General features: G+C 46.9%; 1 protein-coding gene and 1 long non-coding RNA gene across 3 annotated transcripts in view; one reads left to right on the forward strand and one right to left on the reverse strand.

Annotated features, from left to right (window-relative positions):
- The window catches only part of LOC307202372, a 359,370-nt gene extending 348,859 nt beyond the window's left edge, over positions 1–10,511 (forward strand). Inside the window, exon 2 of the long non-coding RNA XR_013832861.1 lies at positions 10,425–10,511. This is a non-coding gene — a long non-coding RNA (uncharacterized lncRNA). The remainder of the gene's footprint in view (positions 1–10,424) is intronic.
- TNFSF13 (TNF superfamily member 13) overlaps positions 4,710–20,358 on the reverse strand; it is a gene marked incomplete at its 3' end in the record, with an annotated part of 37,916 nt that continues 22,267 nt past the window's right edge. Inside the window, exons 4-8 of one of the 2 annotated variants that reach the window (XM_079952155.1) lie at positions 12,492–12,539; positions 9,285–9,403; positions 7,150–7,291; positions 4,767–4,881; positions 4,710–4,736 (exon numbers count right to left, since the gene is read on the reverse strand). In XM_079952155.1, coding sequence (XP_079808281.1) covers positions 4,772–4,881; positions 7,150–7,291; positions 9,285–9,403; positions 12,492–12,539 — 419 coding nt within the window. Of the gene's footprint in view, positions 4,737–4,766; positions 4,882–7,149; positions 7,292–9,284; positions 9,404–12,491; positions 12,540–20,358 lie in introns of those variants that run through there. The other variant, XM_079952156.1, reaches the window with a different exon arrangement.

Raw genomic sequence — 20,358 nt, forward strand, 5'->3', positions numbered from 1 at the left:
GTGATGTGGGCTTTCTTGAAAACCCCATAAAATGTTCCTATGCAAATCACAAAAATTGTCTGGTGCCCTAGAGAGCGGCTTAATCTAGCGTTGTATTTAGGAAGCAAAGCCAAAACAAATGCTGAAACTGCCAAGTTTTTGCCTATTTGCAATTGGCAGCTGTTTGTGGTTACCAGTGTACTTGCGAAACAGAAAACAAAGCGTTGGGAAATCTTCAACTCCTCATTGCTAGGCGGGAGGACAGAGTAGCAAACCTGTTGTAATAAATAATCCATCATAAAAGATACTGCATTACATTCTTCATTAAATTATCTTTCTGTTGATATATAATTTTATGGTATTGCTCCAAAAAAAGTGGTGTTATGAGCCATCAAACGTCGGAAATACACTTTCTCCAAAAGGGTTTCCACAGTTTTGGCCAACGAGTGCAGGTCTTAAAAGGACATTGCTTTGGCCTTAAATGCAGTGCGTAGCAGAATTGTGGAACTCCCTGCTGCAGCTTTGAAAGAGGATGGGACAAATTCCTGGAGGAGGAGAGAGCTATGGCTGGCAACTAGCCAACACGCCTATGTTCTCTGCAGTCGCTTCTGAATAGCAATTGCTGTGTGACGGTAAAATCTGGGTGCGAGGCTGCTCTGCCACCCAGCTCATCAGACTAAGTCCGCGGGTCCCTGCGGAGGAAAATGAGCTCAGCCGGAGACAGGAGCAAACAGCAGATGATCCAAGTTTATTGCGCAACTGGTTCAAGGCGAGATTGAACCCCGAGGAAGGGGTGACATGAACTTTTAAAACTTCCCTCCATGTCCCAGAATACAGTGCAAAATACATCACGGTTACATCATGAATACATTAAGAAGAGGTTGGGTTACACAGGTTACATCATGAATACATTAAGGAGAGGTTGGGTTACACAGGATTAACATATGGAGGAGGGAGGGGGGAATATGCAGAGCTGGAGATATGCGCAGATAAGCACACCCTGAGTAACGGTGATGAGAAGACAATGGTCCAGGTATGCATAGTCTGCCACCTGGCACTGCCCGGAGGAAGGTCTTGGCAAGGTGATTTGAGAAGATTAGGGTCTTCCTGAGTTTACCTGACACCTCGCTTGAGGGATTATGGTGGACAGTGAAGGTGTCATGGAGTCCTAGGGAAATTAAGCAGATTGGCACCAAAAGCAAGAAAATCAGTGCTATCCATAGAAAATCAACCGTAGCACTGATTTTCTATGGATTTTTATAGATTTTAGTCCTCTGCAGGGGCGAGTGCATGGTTCTGATTGGGTAGAATGTTCCCATTCAAGAGATACAAAACATTAGTACACACGGTTTACCAATGTAGCGAATGGGCGTAGGGAAGGGAGAAAGGCACTTTTATTTATGGGGCTTGGGGTTAAATGTGGTGCTAGTGTAACAGTGTGGGGGCTGAGGGGTCCATGTAGGGCCGGGTGCCCTTGAGGTCATCGTCTCGGACCCTCTGGGGACCGGCGGAAGGGGTGAAGAAGACATGCCCCCCCTTCCGTATCAGCTGGAAGGCACAGGAAGGGGAAGTGTGTTCAGGTCCTGCACTGGACTGATCCAGCAGGCTCTTCTTATGTTCTTAAATCAGCCTTCACCAAACTGGTGCCTGCCATGTTTTGGACTACAAAACCCATCAGAGCCAGGGAGTTGGACTGCGCTCGCTCAGGATGATGGGAATTGTAGTCCAAAACACGGAGGACGCCGTTTGCATGTGCTTTGAAATCATACTTTAATTGAAAAGAATTATTTGGCGGGGGAAAGGGGGGGCAGGGAGGGGAAAAGCAACCCTCTGTAAGTTTACTTTTAACAGAACAATAACCAACATTCCAGTACAGGGGACGCTCGGGTTGCGAACATGATCTGTGTGGGAAGCATGTTCGCAACCCGCAGCGTCCGCAACCCGCAGTGCCACGTCTGCACACGCGCGGGTTGCGATTCGGCACTTCTGCACAAGCGCCAAAACCCAGAAGTAACCCGTTACAGTACTTCCGGGTTCGGCACGGCGCACAACCTGAAATCGCACAACCCGAAAGGTCTGTAACCCGAGGTATGACTGTATATCCATCTTAAGTTTACAAGACAGTATACGCCGTCCAAATGTCTGAAAAGGCATCCCAATGAAAATGGTGTTTATAGAAAGTGCGTTCCAGTGGAGCCAAGGCGTTAAGTTCTTTATGCTGCTGCGTAATAGATACAGCGGTGTAGCACCCTGCTTGTGGTTAACGCTTAGCTGGAATGAAATATTCAACGCAGCAATAGAGAAATTAAAATAATAATTTATTTGTCAGACAAATAAATATGAGGCACAGTGGTATATGGTTACCAAGCTCTGGCCTGGCCTCTTGCCATTCTGGCCAGCACTTATATTTCCTTAATCCAGCCCCCTTGCTCCTCCTGTGGCTGCCTCTGTCCAATCAGCCTGGTTGAAATTCCTATTGGCTGTTTGCTAGAACCAATCACAAAAGATACACCCATTTCCTTTTTGCCTTTTATGGGAAACAAAAAGCTATATATTCTTCTATCTATAAATGACAAATAAGTAGTAATATATCTTACATGTGTCTCAACAAGGAACCATAATTACCAGCTCACCTCGCCCTATTGCCCTCCAAAACAAATGGTTTAATCTTAAATTTTTATCTTAAACAGATGTCAAGGATCATCATTGAAAGATCTCCTTCCTTTGGAGGTCTCTAAACAAAAGCTTGACAAATGCTCTAATGATGTTTCCTGCTTGGCAAGGGGGGCTGGTGGCTGATGGCCCCTGTGATCTCTTCCAACTATATGAAATAAGAATCTAGCATAAGGATTTAACATTTCTTAGCTTCTAATTCCTTTGCATAATTACATTTAAGCCAATATATATTTAATACATAACATAGATAACCTTTTAAAAGGAAAAGAAATCTTAAAAGGATCTCAGTTTAAGAAAGAAACAACTTTAGAAAAAGACTTCCCAAAATATTCTCTTCTCCAGCCAAGCCAGTTGCCTTTTTCCATTGCTCTTGACCTTTGAACCTTAGGAAAATATGGCTCAAGTTTAATGGGAGGCACATGGTTTTATTTTACTATTTACCCACTCTTAATTATGTTTATCTCTGCTTTTTTTATCTTCTGTAATATGTAGGGTCAGTGTCCTCGCTCTCAGCCTGTAATTCCCTTTTTGACTTTGAGAATTGTTTTCTGCTATAAATCAGGGGGTCCCCTTGTCTAGGAGGAAAAACATTTTGCCAAGCTTCTTAGGCAGCTGCTCTTCTGCCTGGCATGAAACATTTGAAGATCTTTAAGCTCATTTTAAGATACAGGCCCTGATCAAAATATAAGCTTGATAAAAATGCAGGCTTATGATTAGATGCCTCAGCGGTACCTCTGGTTAAGTATATAATTCGTTCCGGAGGTCCGTTTTTAACCTGAAACTGTTCATAACCTGAAGCACCACTTTAGCTAATGGGGCCTCCTGCTGCCGCTGCGCCACCAGAGCACGATTTCTGTTCTCATCCTGAAGCAAAGTTCTTAACCCGAGGTACTATTTCTGGGTAAGCAGAGTCTGTAACCTGAAGCGTATGTGTCAGAGCTGCCTCTAGGTCCCAGCTCACAGAGGACCAACGCTAGGCTGTAGTTATGTACAAAAGTCTTTACTGAGGTTCAGTTTCCATTTTAAAGCCGCAGCGCGCAGCTCTACGTCTCAACCCTAGACCGGCGAAGTCCCGTCTGAGTCTCCGCCCCTTCCACACCAGTTTAAGACCCTCGCTTTGCTCCACCTCTTCCTAAGTTCCTTTCTCCTCTGGGCCCTCCTGCCCGCTAGGGTTTCATCCTTTCTGGACTCCTCTGACGCTGACCCTGATGATTCTTCCCCCTCCTTCCGGCGGGCTTTAGGACCTGGTTCCCTATCCGGGCTTCCTTCTGTGCCGCTCGCCTGTACATTTGAACTTGGCGCACGCGCCCAGCCTGCAACTTTCCTCTTGACCGTTCCCTCGCTCTCCGATGGAGGCGTGGCCACCCCTGACTCATCTTTTCTCGCTGGTAGTGAATATGTGGGCTCTGATACCTGGGACTCCTCCCCCCCACTACGCTCTGGTGGGGAAGCTGGTCCTGATTTCCAACTGCTGCTCTGGGAGTCCCCGCTGGCCCCTTGTTTCTGGGGTGTCCCCCTTGGGTCCCCCCTTGCCCTGCCCATCGGCGCCCCCTTCTGTGAATCTTCCGATTCGCTGGAGAGGCTCACGGAATCTATTGGGCTGCTGTCATCCTCTCCTACGCTGCCCTCGTATTGCTCCCCCTCGCTCTCCATCTCCTCTCCTCCCTGCGCTCCCGCTGAGTCCCTGACAGTATGTAACTTGAAGCGTATGTAACCTGAGGTACCATTGTACTGGGTATTTTATCCTCCCAAGCTCAAAGTAGCGACCATAAGGGCTCGGGAAAATCCATTTTTGTCCTTCGCGGACGCCAGGATGGCAAAACCTGCCTGCGACAAAAGAACATGCTGTCGCTCTTATAATCCCGGGGGCCTTGTGTGCTCTCACTGCGGGCCAGGAAAGACTCTGGCATCTTGGAAAAAGGAGGGTCAGAGACGTTCTCAAGCAGCTCAGCTTGGCCTAAGCTCTTTGCCTCGCTTCCTGCAGCAAATACCAGCTCATCCCGCGTTTTCCCCATCAGACCCTGAAAGTTCGGAGCAGAACGTAGAAGTCTTTGACTCTGGCTGACTGACACTCTGGCCCCGAAGTCTCTCATGGTGGGGCCCCCCGAGAAGACCACTATAGACGGAGAAACCCCAGGAAGGTCCCGTGGGCAGTCAGGTCAAAGGATGCGTTGAAACGAGGGATGCGGAGGTTCAGCCGGTCTCCAGGCTGCAGGTGGAAAACCCCTAAGAGGAGGAGGACGAGGAGGGTCAGGCAGAGACACAGCGGGGCGGAAACCCCTTCCTCTCAAGGACCTCTGGTTCCCCGGGCGCCTGACAGGACCTCATCCTGCTGAATTCGACGCTAGCAAATTGTCTTGCAGGATTGGTAGGAATAGGGGCTTCGGATTATTTCAATTTCAGTAATAATAATAATAATAATAATAATAATAATAATAATAATAATTTATTATTTGTACCCCGCCCATCTGGCTGTGCTTCCCCACATTAGAATGTCACACATTAAAAACTTCCCTGAACAGGGCTGCCTTCAGATGCCTTCTAAATGTCAAGTACAGTGGTGCCCCGCAAGACGAACGCCTCCCCGCAAGACGGAAAACCCGCTAGACGAAAGGGTTTTCCGTTTTGGAGGCACTTCGCAAAACGAATTTTCCTATGGGCTTGCTTCGCAAGACGAAAATGTCTTGCGAGTTCCTGTGGGGTTTTTTCCCTCCCCCCCCCCTTTTCCTAAGCCCTAAGCCGCTTATCAGCTGATCCGCTAAAAGCCGCTAAACCGCTAATAGCGCTAATCCGCTAAGCTGTCAATGGGCTTGCTTCGCAAGACGAAAAAACCGCTACATGAAGAGCCTCACGGAACGGATTAATTTCATCTTGCGAGGCACCACTGTACAGTAGTTGTTTATCTCTTTGACATCTGATGGGAGGGCGTTCCACAGGGCGGGTGCCACCACCGAGAAGGCCCTCTGCCTGGTTCCCTGTAGCTTTGCTTCTTGCAGGGAGGGAACCGCCAGAAGGCCCTCGGAGCTGGACCTCAATGTCCGGGCAGAACGATGGGGGTGGAGACGCTCCTTCAGGTCTACTGGGCCGCTTAAGGGCTTTAAATGTCAGACCAACACTTTGAATTGTGCCCAGAAACGTACTGGGAGCCAATGTAGGTCTTTCAGGACTGGTGTTATATGGTCTCGGCAGCCACTCCCAGTCACCAGTCTAGCTGCCACATTCTGGATTAGTTGCAGTTTCCGGGTCACCTTCAAAGGTAGCCCCACGTAGAGCGCATGGCAGTAGTCCAAGCGGGAGATAACCAGAGCATGCGCCACTCTGGCGAGGCAGTCCGCGGGCAGTAGGAGTTATTGAGCATCATTAATTCCCAAGGAATATACAAAGGTTGTCCCTGCTTCCCACCCCCCACCCCATCCCCAGTCTGGCCTTTGACAGCTAACTTGCCGAGGTTCAACAGGTGAAGCTCTGGCCCAGCAAGAAGATGCCGGGCGGGGTTTCTGCCCAGGAGAGAGGGGGCAACTTGAAACCGTTCAACGCCAACACCCCATGTGTCCTCACCAAATCCCACTCCCCTTTGTTATAAGAACTCTAAGGTCTCAAATATAAATTAAATGTTCATAAATGTACGAGGCAACCACATACATAAGTATATAAACCATGTGTCTGAAATAGTATGAGAGAGCAATCCTGAAGCCATTTTGACTCTCCCAATGACCTCAAATATTCCTCTGCAGTAAGGGGGGCAAATGGGGAAAGCCTTCCCATTGTCTTTTTGGCTCACAAATCCTGTCTTAAGGGCATATTTGTGTATTAATAGGCTGAGCCTGTGACCTGGATTCAGGAGATAAAGTTTTAACCGTCACAAAAGAATGGCCAGGCTGCCCAGGTAAAGCAATCAGGGCCCATTATCAGATACCCTGTCAGACAGGATTTCTGCTGTAGACCGCCTCCTTCTGTGATGCATATATGATGTTTTGTGGGGTGGTCTTGGGCTACAGGGTGGGCAATTTCTAGAGTCTATATAAGTGCTTGCAGACCATTGTTCGGGGTTCCTCCTCCCTCCTGCGTGTGGTGAGTGGGGACCCCTTTGCAACAGTTAAAAAAGATCAGGCTTACTAGCCGCTTTGCTTCCCAATATACTCTGGTTGGCCTCTGTTATTTCCTCCTACCAATAGGAGGGCTCCGAAATACCCCCTAAATGAAAGGGAGCAGTTTTCCCCCTATAACAATGTTCTTGAGTACCATAAAGCCCTGTGGAACACACAAAGGTTGCCCCCCTGTCCCCAGTCTGACTGCTGACTGACTTGCCGAGGTTCAACAGGTGAAGCCCCAGAAAATGCTGGGGGGGGGGGATTTCTGCCCAGGAGAGAGGTGGCAACCCAAGACCATTTGACGCCAACACCCCAACCCAAATCCCGCTCCCCTTTCAAGGGAATCCAGCAGTCCTGGATAGCAGCTCTCCCTCCAGCCAGCCAGGTCTGATTCTCCTCTCACCTCCACTATAGCAGCTGTTGAAGGCCTTTTCTGGGTTTGGGGGCATGCTCTGCACGCAGCGGAACAGGATTTGACCGGGCTTCCTGGGAGCTTTCCGCCACAGCACCTGCCCCATAGTAAAGGTGGGGTCATGGAACAGCACCTAGGGGGAAGAAAAGGGGTGTGTGGGTCGGTTTCGCTGGCCCAGCGGCGAAGAAGGGCAAAAGGCAGTGGGGTGTAATCCGGACACTTCCTGAAGGGTGCTCAACATCACTCTCCCCACACACAAATATTTCCCGCAGCGTCTATGTGGTGCTGTCAGCCTTAAAAGGCTGGGCCAAATTTCATCCCAACACACATATATTTACAAATAAAGCTGTGTTCGGTGGATGAAAGGACATATGATTTTTGACACGATTGAGAATCGCATAGCCAGCGAAGGAGAACTTTAAAATGTTAGGACCAGAAGGCGGAAAATACGAAAACAATGAGAAGAGGCAGGACTGAAGATTTGGAGATATGCTTCAGAGGTCCAGACTATCAGGAGCCCTTGAAAAATTAATAATTACAATTTTTAAATTTTAGTTTCTTGTTTTTAATTGGATTATGATGTGGATAGGTTGATTGGCTGTTTTTACTGGAAAATCAATAAAAACGATTTTTTAAAAAATGTCTTCCCAACACATGTGTACAATTTTTATCCAATTTTCAGAAGGACAGAAGGGCATTACAATACACAGTGTCGAAAGCCTTCGTCAGGTCAATTAACGCCACACACAGGGGTTGGTTTTGCTCTCTGCATTTTTCTTGAAGTTGTCGAGTGGTGAAAATCATGTCATTGTGAAAACCGTGTTTATGGAAGACAATCTTACTCGGCTACGAGTGATCGCCAAAGAAGAAGAAGATGACAAATTTTATCGATTTCCTTATTGATTTCAGTTATAGAACACCTTTATCTTCCAAGGTGGGGTACCTGGTTCTCCCCCCCCCCCCCGTTTCCCCCCCCACAACAATCTTGCGAGGAAGGTTGGGCTAACACAGTGCGTTCCAAATCTGTGTGTCACAACATGCGATTGTGTCGGCTGCAGGGTGTGGACCTGTCGCACCAACTTTCCCTGCACTCCTCCCGGGCCTGGAAATGGGTTCGTCTAACCTCTGGTTTGCTAGTGAAACTGAATTACTATGTTGCAAAATGATGCATGTCTAAAAAGTGTGCCACCAGCATGAAAAGTTTGGAAAGCTCTGGCAACAAAGGTCCGTATAGTAAAAGCTCTGGTTTTCCCAGTAGTGATGTATGGAAGTGAGAGCTGGACCATAAAGAAGGCTGATTGCCGAAGAACGGATGCTTTTGAATTCTGGTGCTGGAGGAGACTCTTGAGAGTCCCATGGACTGCAAGAAGATCAAACCTCTCCATTCGGAAGGAAACCAGCCCTGAGTGCTCACTGGAAGGACAGATCCTGAAGCTGAGGCTCCAAGACTCTGGCCGTCTCATGAGAAGAGAAGACTCCCTGGAAAAGACCCTGATGTTGGGAAAGATGGAGGGCACAAGGAGAAGGGGACGAAGGAGGACGAGATGGTTGGACAGTGTTCTGGAAGCTACGAACATGAGTCTGACCAAACTGCGGGAGGCAGTGGAAGACAGGAGTGCCTGCCATGCTCTGGTCCATGGGGTCACGAAGAGGCGGACACGACTAAACGACTCAACAACAACAAAGAATTGGCAACTGGCCCAAGACCACCCAGGAAGCTTCATGGCTACGCAGGGATCCGAACCCTGCTCCTGGTCTAAACTGACTGGATAGCAGATACTCTCCAGGGTTGCAGCTCAGTCAGTAGATAGCTCAGTCCTTAGAGTTTGAGACTCTGAATCTCAAGGTTGTGGGTTTGAATCCCACATTGGGCAAAATATTCCTGCATGGCAGGGGGTTGGACTTTATGACCCTCGTGGTCCTTTCCAATGTTGCAAGTCTACGATTCTATGAAATGCCACCGGGGCCTGAAATGATGGTTCGGTCACTGAGCTACGTACCACAGCCCAGTAGAAGAGGGTGTATTTGTGTGTTGTGATGAGGCCTCCTCCGTCTCAGCCCTACCTAATCCAGGTGGCCCCCACCACTGGCAAACTAGGGGTCAGGATCCTGCCCTGCCCTCTTACCTGGCTGTAAACGAAGTAAAGCCCTGTGTGCCTCACCACCACATCCCGTCCGCTGAGCTCCAGGGCTCGGCCTTTTTGGAGGAAAGGCTCCCACCATATTTCTGTGGCAAATCCATCTTCTAAAATGTGGGCAACAGGAAAAAGATTATTACACTGCCGTCCCATTTAAAACTCACCCGTGTCAGTCTATCCCCCCCCCCCCCAAATGAGTTGCCAACCTTTTGTTTTCCTTTACGCACCACTCCTGGGTCGCTTCCCAAGCCAGGCAGACATTCAAAGGGTAAAGCTGTCCCCATAAACTAACACAAGCGCCACCCCTTCTTTTCCAAGTGGGGCATTACCCCTGTTTGGTCATTCCCTTGCCCCATCCTCTTAAATTAGGTGGGGGGGGGGAATGGGGTTGGTTTTTATAGCCCATCTCTCCATCAAAGAGATCCTCTGTTCGTTGTCAATCAGAGAAGAATAGCTGGAGGCAGGAGCTAGTAAAATATGAGGCATATTTTTGTTTTCTGTTGCAACAGAGTTCCCCCCTCTTTGCAAGGAGGTGAGAACACAGAATGTTATGTACTGAAGTTCTCACCCTGGGCCAGCAGGGGGATACTGTAGATAGTTATGCAAATGAAGGATCGAAAGTGACGTTCAGTGATTGGATAGTTTGTATGCAAATGAAGGATCGAAAGTGACGTTCAGTGATTGGATAGTTGTAGAAAGTTGCTACAGTTACGTTGTTCTGTTCTGGCCTTTGAATAAACAAGAGCTGTTTGAAGAATCGCTGTGCCGTCTGATATGTTCGCCCACAACTTAACACAGAACAAAAGCTGTGTAACCACCTTTAAAAGCTTCAGAAATTGCCCCAACCCCTTAGCCAAAGATCACAGAAAAAGCATCATTATGTCACAGAAAAGAAATGGTCTACAACAATAAATTTGAGAGATACTTGATCATGAGTGCCGATTGCTTTATCCTGGCCATTCTTTTGAAAAGGTAAATAAGTATTTCTCGACAGACCTACCCCATTCATCTATTTACACAGGATTTGAAGGGTTTTGCAAGTGAAAAGGACTATTGGGAAAGCTTCCCCCTCCACACAAAATACCGTATTTTTCACTCCATAAGATACACTTTTTTCTTCCTAAAAAGTAAGGGGAAATGTCTGTACGTCTTATGGAGCAAATGTGTGGTCCCTGGAGCCGAATTGCCCAGGGGCGAAAAGCAGATCATGCTTTTTTGTTGTTTTTTTTTTTTAGAAAGAGGGAAGTGGGTGTTGAAAGGAAGCCGCTGATTGGCAAGTGATCGGGAGCGAGATAAGGGATGCTAGCAATAAAGGAGTCTGCCTGGGAGGGGGGAGGTAAAGACAGTGAATTTGCAAGGAGAGGAGACAGGAAGACTAAAGCAACAAGGAGAGAAATTGGAAGAAAAGGAGGAGCAAAAAACTGCTCCAGCTACGGAACAGACACTCAGGCAAACAAGAGGGAAGGGAGTGTTGAAAGGAAGCAGCTGATCAGTAAGATATTTAACAATACTTTCCACCATGTTACGCTAACTCGCCTGTAATTTGCCCCTCGATCTTTTTTTAGGGAAGCTTTTAATATCTGAAGGACTATTGTATCTTAATATTTTGTTGGAAGCTGCCCGGAGTGGCTGGGGAAACCCAGTCAGATGGGCAGGGTATAAATAAATTATCTATTATCTATTATTATCTATTATCTATTATTATCTATTATTATCTATTATTATCATCTATTATCATCTATTATCATCTATTATCTATTATTTGGTGTTATATTAGCTACTTCCAGCCCTTGGGTATGCAGGCTAATCTGAGGGAGACATTACATATTTTTTGTTAGAAGATCAGCAATTTCACGTTTGAGGTCTTTTATTGTTGCCCAAACCCAATGATTTGACAGTTTTTATTTTGTCTGTTCCACCCAGAACTTTGTCTCTTGCCACCGCTATCTTTTGCAGTGCCTCCGTGCATCTGTGGTGGATTTATGCAGGACCATCCATACATTATTCAAATTTATTACTGTAATTGTTCTGTGATGCCACGTGAATGCCATTTAGAGAGCAACTCTTGCGCGATGCTCAAACAAAAATGGCATGAAAAGTTAAAGGAATTTCAGCACGTGTTGGTCGTAAATGAAGCAGCCAGTCCACCCCAAATCTTTTGCAGGCTCAAAGAGTCTTGGAAGCGGAACAGCGCACAAGCACAAAACGATCACGAATGCAACAAATAAGAAACCTGGAAGGAGAATTGCAGCAGCTGAGCCAGGAAATAATTATAAACAACGGATCAGTGTTTTTGAACTGTGAGGGTGATGGTGATAGAGAATTTATTTTCGGGGGATTTTAAAAGTTAAGGATGGCGGATTTCTGCAGTCTCGTGTCGTTAAAAGGAAACGAGAGAAGAAGGAATTGGAGAGGACTGCACATTTTTATACTGTGATAAGAATTTTAAAGTCTTAGATATATAATAAATGTTCATAAATGTACCAACCAAGCACGTACATAGATCAGCACAGGAAGGCCAACCTGGAACCATTTTTGACTCCCAAACTGACCAAATGTTTTCTTTGCAAGGTCAAACTGGAAAAGCCTCCCCATTGCCTTTTCCTTCACAAATCCTGTCTTAAGGGTATGTCTGTCTGTGTTTGAAGAGGGTGAGCCTGTGACCTGGCTCAGGAACTAAGTATTTATCATTACCATAGACTGGCCAGGCTCCCCAGGGTATCCAATCAAGTGAGCATTAATAGGTAATCTGTCAGACGAGATAAACAACGCACTCAGATTTCTGCTGTAGACCGCCTCTTCTGTGATGTACGTATGATGTATGGAGGGGTGGTCTGGAGCTCCAGGGCGGGCAATTTAAAATGTCTATATAAGGCCTTGCGCATCATTGTTCGAGGTCCTCCTACTTTCCTGCATGTGAGGGGAGCACCCTGTTGCAACAGTTTAATAAAGATCAGGCTTACGAGCTGCTTTGCTTCTCAATATTCTCTGGTTGGCCTCTGTTATTTTCTCCTACCAATAGGGAACCCAGGTAAGGACTCTGTATGAGCTCTTGGGTACCCCATAAGCGAAAAAGGGCAGATTGATTTTGTTTACAACAATACACAGCGGCAGAACAACCACACAGATCTTAACAGTTGGAAGACTGAATGACAAAGCCATACAGCTCCATGGAAGAAAGAGACCAAAACTCACCACTGTTGGAAGGTCGGAGGGGAGCCAAATGCAGGACGGACTGCTTTCCTGGCAGGTAATAATAATAATAATAATAATAATAATAATAAACATTTTTACTATTTATATGCCGCCCATCTAACTGGGTTTCCCCAGCCATTCTGGGCAGCTTCCTGCAAACTTTAAAAACACAATAAAGCATCAAAAATTAAAATCTTCTCCGTACAAGGCTGCCTTCAAATGTCTACATAAGGTCTGTTTATTTATCTCCTTGACATCTAATGGAAGGGCGCCACCACCGAGAAGGCCCTCTGCCTGATTCCCTGTAACTTCACTTCTCGCAGGGAGGGAACTGCCAGAAGGCCCTCGGAGCTGGACCTCAGTGTCCGGGCAGAACGATTGTAAGGAAAAATAACCAGATACGTCAAAGTGGTTTACGAAAAGATTGCAACCGTGCTTTAAAGGACACAGAAGTCATAATGCTAAAACAGATTAAAATCACCCCCGCCTTCTAAGCATCTGGGCAAGCTTGTCTAGATGAGAATGTTTTTAGCAGAACAGAGCGCTTAATGTCAAGTGGCAGGGAGTTCCAAAGTGCGAACACTGCCATGCTATCGTAGCTGGGGCCAAAAATACACCAAATTTGGCATCGGTCGGAAATCCTGCACAATATCCAGGGCCCTGTAGCCAGGAAGGCCCTCTATCTGCTTAGCCATGTACATAGCTGTCAACGTTTCCCCTTTTTTTAAGGGAAATTCCCTTATTCCGAATAGGATTCCTCGCAAGAAAAGGGAAAAGTTGACAGCTATGGCCATGTATCCTCAGGAGGGGGCTCTGGATCAAAGAACTGGCTTTGCATACTCTGCTGTTTAATTTAAATATCACTTTCACTTCCCCTCCAACTTCCTCTCCATCCTTCCTCTCCTCGCTCTGTGGGGCCGAAAATAAGAAACAGGAAGGGGGAGACCCGGTTTGCCTACCCGTCTAGCCAGCTGTGACCCTCACTATGTTGCTGTGCATAGGTGTCTGTAAAGCTGGGAGAGTGTGCCGTGCGCCCGAAGGAAGTATTATAAGAATTTTAAAGTCTCAAATATAGAGTAAATATAAATGCACACATAGCTAAATATACGAACCTCATACCTACGGGACCGCCTCTCCCGATATGCCCCACGGAGGACCTTAAGGTCCATAAATAGCAACACCCTAGACCCCAGAGGAAGGACGCAGGTGGCGCTGTGGGTTAAAGCCTCAGCGCCTAGGACTTGCCGATCGAAAGGTCGGCGGTTCGAATCCCTGCGGCGGGGTGCGCTCCCGCTGCTCGGTCCCAGCGCCTGCCAACCTAGCAGTTCGAAAGCACCTCCGGGTGCAAGTAGATAAATAGGGACCGCTTACCAGCGGGAAGGTAAACGGCGTTTCCGTGTGCGGCTCTGGCTTGCCAGAGCAGCGATGTCACGCTGGCCACGTGACCCGGAAGTGTCTCCGGACAGCGCTGGCCCCTGGCCTCTTGAGTGAGATGGGCGCACAACCCCAGAGTCTGTCAAGACTGGCCAGTATGGGCAGGGGTACCTTTACCTTTACCTTAGACCCCAGAGGACAGGATCACACTTCAAAACGACCTTGACAGATTAGAGAACTGGGCCAAAACAAACAAGATGAATTGTAACAGGGAGAAATGTAAAGTATTGCACTTGGGCAAAAAAAATGAGAGGCACAAATACAAGATGGGTGACACCTGGCTTGAGAGCAGTACATGTGAAAAGGATCTAGGAGTCTTGGTTGACCACAAACTTGACATGAGCCAACAGTGTGACGCGGCAGCTAAAAAAGCCAATGCAATTCTGGGCTGCATCAATAGGAGTATAGCATCTAGATCAAGGGAAGTAATAGGGCCACTGTATTCTGCTCTGGTCAGACCTCACCTGGAGTACTGTGTCCAGTTCTGGGCACCACAGTTCAAGAAGGACACGGACAAACTGGAACGGGTCCAGAGGAGGGCAACCAAAATGGTCAAAGGCCTGGAAATGATGCCTTATGAGGAACGGCTAAGGGAGCTGGGCATGTTTAGCCTGGAGAAGAGGAGGTTAAGGGGTGATATGATGTTGTTGTTGTTGTTTAGTCGTTCAGTCGTGTCCGACTCTTCGTGACCCCATGGACCAGAGCACGCCAGGCTCTCCTGTCTTCCACTGCCTCCCGCAGTTTGGTCAGACTCATGTTTGTAGCTTCGAAGACACTATCCAACCATCTCGTCCTCTGTCGTCCCCTTCTCCTTGTGCCCTCCATCTTTCCCAACATCAGGGTCTTTTCCAGGGAGTCTTCTCTTCTCATGAGGTGGCCAAAGTATTGGAGCCTCAGCTTCACGATCTGTCCTTCCAGTGAGCACTCAGGGCTGATTTCCTTAAGAATGGATCGGTTTGTTCTTCTTGCAGTCCATGGGACTCTCAAGAGTCTCCTCCAGCACCATAATTCAAAGGAATCAATTCTTCGGCGATCTGCCTTCTTTATGGTCCAGCTCTCGCTTCCATACATCACTACTGGGAAAACCAGAGCTTTTACTATACGGACCTTTGTTGGCAAGGTGATGTCTCTACTTTTTAAGATGCTGTCTAGCTTTGTCATTGCTTTCCTCCCAAGAAGCAGGCGTCTCTTAATTTCGTGGCTGCTGTCACCATCTGCAGTGATCATGGAGCCCAAGAAAGTAAAATCTCTCACTGCCTCCATTTCTTCCCCTTCTATTTGCCAGGAGGTGATGGGACCAGTGGCCATGATCTTCGTTTTTTTGATGTTGAGCTTCAGACCATATTTTGCGCTCTCCTCTTTCACCCTCAATAAAAGCTTCTTTAATTCCTCCTCACTTTCTGCCATCAAGGTTGTGTCATCTGCATATCTGAGGTTGTTGATATTTCTTCCGGCAATCTTAATTCCGGCTTCGGATTCATCCAGCCCAGCCTTTCGCATGATGAATTCTGCATATAAGTTAAATAAGCAGGGAGACAATATACAGCCTTGTCGTACTCCTTTCCCAATTTTGAACCAATCAGTTGTTCCATATCCAGTTCTAACTGTAGCTTCTTGTCCCACATAGAGATTTCTCAGGAGACAGATGAGGTGATCAGGCACTCCCATTTCTTTAAGAGCTTGCCATAGTTTGCTGTGGTCGACACAGTCAAAGGCTTTTGCATAGTCAATGAAGCAGAAGTAGATGTCTTTCTGGAACTCTCTAGCTTTCTCCATAATCCAGCGCATGTTTGCAATTTGGTCTCTGGTTCCTCTGCCTCTTCTAAATCCAGCTTGCACTTCTGGGAGTTCTCGGTCCACATACTGCTTGAGCCTTCCTTGTAGAATTTTAAGCATAACCTTGCTAGCATGTGAAATGAGTGAAATTGTGCGGTAGTTGGAGCATTCTTTGGCACTGCCCTTCTTTGGGATTGGGATGTAGACTGATCTTCTCCAATCCTCTGGCCACTGCTGAGTTTTCCAAACTTGCTGGCATATTGAGTGTAGCACCTTAACAGCATCATCTTTTAAAATTTTAAATAGTTCAGCTGGAATACCATCACTTCCACTGGCCTTGTTATTTGCAGTGCTTTCTAAGGCCCATTTGACTTCACTCTCCAGGATGTCTGGCTCAAGGTCAGCAACCCCACTACCTGGGGTGTACGAGACATCCATATCTTTCTGGTATAATTCCTCTGTGTATTCTTGCCACCTCTTCTTGATGTCTTCTGCTTCTGTTAGGTCCTTACCACTTTTGTCCTTTATTATGGTAATCTTTGAACGAAATGTTCCTTTCATATCTCCAATTTTCTTGAACAGATCTCTGGTTCTTCCCATTCTGTTGTTTTCCTCTATTTCTTTGCATTGCTCATTTAAGAAGGCCTTCTTATCTCTCCTTGCTATTTTTTGGAAATCTGCATTCAATTTCCTGTATCTTTCTCTATCTCCCTCGCATTTTGCTTGCTTTCTCTCCCCCGCTATTTGTAAGGCCTCGTTGGACAGCCACTTTGCTTTCTTGCATTTCCTTTTCATTGGGATGGTTTTCGTTGCTGCCTCCTGTATAATGTTGCGAGCCTCCATCCATAGTTCTTCAGGCACTCTGTCCAGCAGATCCAAATCCTTAAACCTGTTCCTCACTTCCACTGTGTATTCATAAGGGATTTGATTTAGATTGTATCTTACCGGCCCAGTGGTTTTTCCTACTTTCTTCAGTTTAAGCTTGAATTTTGCTATAAGAAGCTGATGATCTGAGCCACAGTCAGCTCCAGGTCTTGTTTTTGCTGACTGTATCGAGCTTCTCCATCTTTGGCTGCAGAGAATATAATCAATCTGATTTCGATGCTGCCCATCTGGTGATGTCCACGTGTAGAGTCGTCTCTTGTGTTGTTGGAAAAGTGTGTTTGTGATGACCAGCTTGTTCTCTTGACAGAACTCTATTAGCCTTTGCCCTGCTTCATTTTGCTCTCCAAGGCCAAACTTGCCAGTTGTTCCTTTTATCTCTTGGTTCCCTACTTTAGCATTCCAATCTCCTATAATGAGAAGAACATCCTTCTTTGGTGTCACTTCTATAAGGTGTTGTAAGTCTTCATTGAATTGGTCAATTTCAGTTTCTTCTGCACCAGTAGTTGGTGCATAAACTTGGATTACTGTGATGTTAAAAGGTCTGCCTTGGATTCGTATCGAGATCATTCTATCATTTTTGAGATTGCAACCCAGTACTGCTTTCGAAACTCTTTTGTTGACTATGAGGGCCACTCCATTTCTTTTGCGGGTTTCTTGCCCACAGTAGTAGATATGATGGTCATCCGAACTAAATTCGCCCATTCCCGTCCATTTTAGCTCACTGATGCCCAGGATGTCAATATTTATTCTTGCCATCTCATTTTTGACCACATCCAACTTACCCAGGTTCATGGTTCTTACATTCCAGGTTCCTATGCAATATTTTTCTTTACAGCATTGGACTTTCCTTTCGCTTCCAGGCATATCCGCAACTGAACGTCCTTTCGGCTTTGACCCAGCCGCTTCATCAGCTCTGGATCTACTTGTACTTGTCCTCTGCTCTTCCCCAGTAGCATGTTGGACGCCTTCTGACCTGAGGGGCTCATCTTCCAGCGTCATAACTTTTATATGCCTGTTGTCTTTGTCCATGGAGTTTTCTTGGCAGGGATACTGGAGTGGCTTGCCGGTTCCTCCTCCAGGTGGATCACGTTTGGTCAAAACTCTCCACTATGACCTGTTCATCTTGGGTGCCCTGCTCGGCATAGTTCATAGCTTCTCTGAGTTCTTCAAGCCCCTTCGCCACGGCAAGGCAGTGATCCATGAAGGGGGGGTGATATGATAGCCATGTTCAAATATATAAAAGGATGTCACATAGGGAGAAAGGTTGTTTTCTGCTGCTCCAGAGAAGCGGACACGGAGCAATGGCTCCAAACTACAAGAAAGAAGATTCCACCTAAACATTAGGAAGAACTTCCTGACAGTAAGAGCTGTTTGACAGTAGAATTTGCTGCCAAGGAGTGTGGTGGAGTCTCCTTCTTTGGAGGTCTTTAAGCAGAGGCTTGACAACCATATGTCAGGAGTGCTCTGATGGTGTTTCCTGCTTGGCAGGGGGTTGGACTCGATGGCCCTTGTGGTCTCTTCCAACTCTAGGATTCTATGATTCTATGGTCCCGGGCCCTAAGGAAGTCAGATTAGCCTCAACCAGAGCCAGGGCCTTTTCAGTACTGGCCCCGACTTGGTGGAATGCTCTGTCCCATGAGACCAGGGCCCTGCGGGATCTGATTTCTTTCGGCAGGGCCTGTAAGACAGAGTTGTTCCGCCTGTCCTTTGGCTTGGAATCAAGTTATTAAGTTGTATTTCAATCAATTGTTTTTATATCTGGTGTTAGCCGCCCTGAGCCCAGTCTTGGCTGGATCAGGGCGGGGTATAAATAAAAATTATTATTATTATTATTGGTCTGAAGTAGTAAGAGGGAGCAATCCTGGAGCCATTTTCCCCAAATTGTCCTCAAATATTCCTCTGCAGTAAGGGAGGCAAATGGGGAAAGCCTTCCCATTGTCCTTTTGGCTCAAAAATCCTGTCTTAAGGGCAGATTTGTTTAGGAATAGGGTGAGCCTGTGACCTGGAACCAAAGTATTAACCATCACAAAACAACAGCCAGGCTGCCCAGGCAATGCAATCAGTGACCATTATCAGGTCTCCTGGCAGACAGGATTTCTGCTGTAGACCGCCTCCTTCTGTGATGTATGCATGATGTTTTGGGGGGTGGTCTTGGGCTACAGGGTGGGCAATTTCAAGTGTCTATATAAGGACATGCACACCATTGTTCAGGGTTCTCCTCCCTCCTGTGTGTGGTGAGTGGGGACCCTGTTGCAACAATTCCTTGAATAAATATCAGGCTTACTGGCCACTTTGCTTCTCAATATTCTCTGGCTGGCCTCTGTTGTTTTCTCCTACCAATAGGGAACCTACTTAAGGACTCTATATGGGCTCCAGAATGCCCCATAAGGGAAAGGAAGCGGTTTCTTCCCCTTACAGTGGTACCTCAGGTTACATACGCTTCAGGTTACATACTCTGCTAACCCAGAATTAGTACCTCAGGTTAAGAACTTAGCTAAAGTGGTGCTTCAGGTTAAGAACAGTTTCAGGTTAAGAACAGACCTCCGGAACGAATTAAGTACTTAACCTGAGGTAACAGAATAAATGCTGGCCATGTCCCCTAATCTAAAATTTTGGAGAACTGCTAGAGGGCCTGACGCAACGTAGTATTTGCAACAGCAAGAATATTCACAGTTCCTTATTGCACCGCTGCTGTGTTCGTAAGAACTCGAACTCCCAGTGCGGCAGGACTTTGGAACTCCCTGCTTCTTGATCTCAGGCAGGCGCTTTCACCATACCCTTTTCAGAGCCTGTTGAGAACATTTTCATTTGCACAAGCCTACCCAGATACTTAGAAAGCTGCTTTTTAGCCTTTTTCGCTTATTGGTTTCAATTCATTGAATGCTTTTACTTGATTGGGAGACAATGGAGGAATGTGCCTTTGGGGGTGAGGTCAAGTTGCTGGATGGTAACAGTGCCTTCTCTGGTTGTAGAGGTTAAAAAAAAAAAAAGGTCAAGGACCCCTGGACGGTTAAATCCAGTCAAAGATGACTCTGGGGTTGCAGCGCTCATCTCGCTTTCAGGCCGAGGGAGCTGGCGTTTGTCTGCAGACAGCTTTCCGGGTCATGTGGCCAGCAGGACTAAACCGCTTCTGGCACAGTGACACCGTGACAGAAACCAGAGCACACGGAAACACCGTTTACCTTCCCGCCGGAGTGGTACCTATTTATCTACTTGCACTTGACGTGCTTTCGAACTGCTAGGTTGGCAGGAGCAGGGACCGAGCAACGGGAGCTCACCCCGTCGCGGGGATTCGAACCACCGACCTTCTGTTCTGCTATAACCTTATAGCAATGTTTTGTTCTTTTTGCAAACCATTTTGAGGTTGCTGTTGTGTTTTCTTACAATCAAGTCCTGTACAAGCACACCCAGGTATTTAGAGTTTTAGTCTGTTGCAACTTTTCGAAAATCTTAAAAGATTCTTCTGATGCTGTCAGGGCTGCCCAAGGTCCCAGCTCACAAAGGACCAACGCCAGTCCGTTGTTATATACAAGAGTCTTTATTGAAACGCAGTTTCGATTTCAAAGCCGCGGCGTGCAGCCCTACGTCTTAAACCCTAGACCGCTGAAGCTCCGTCTGAATCTCCTCCCCCCAGACACCAGTTTAAGACTCTAGCCTTGCTCCACCTCTTCCTTTGCTCTTTCCTCCTCTGGGTCCGCCTGTCCGCTGGGGTCTTGCCCTTTCTGGACTCTTCTGATGCTGAGTCCCCGGATTCTTCCCCCTCCCTCTGGCG

This window comes from Podarcis cretensis, assembly GCF_951804945.1.
Source record: "Podarcis cretensis genome assembly, chromosome: 13".
In the NCBI taxonomy this organism is placed as follows: Eukaryota; Metazoa; Chordata; class Lepidosauria; order Squamata; family Lacertidae; genus Podarcis; species Podarcis cretensis.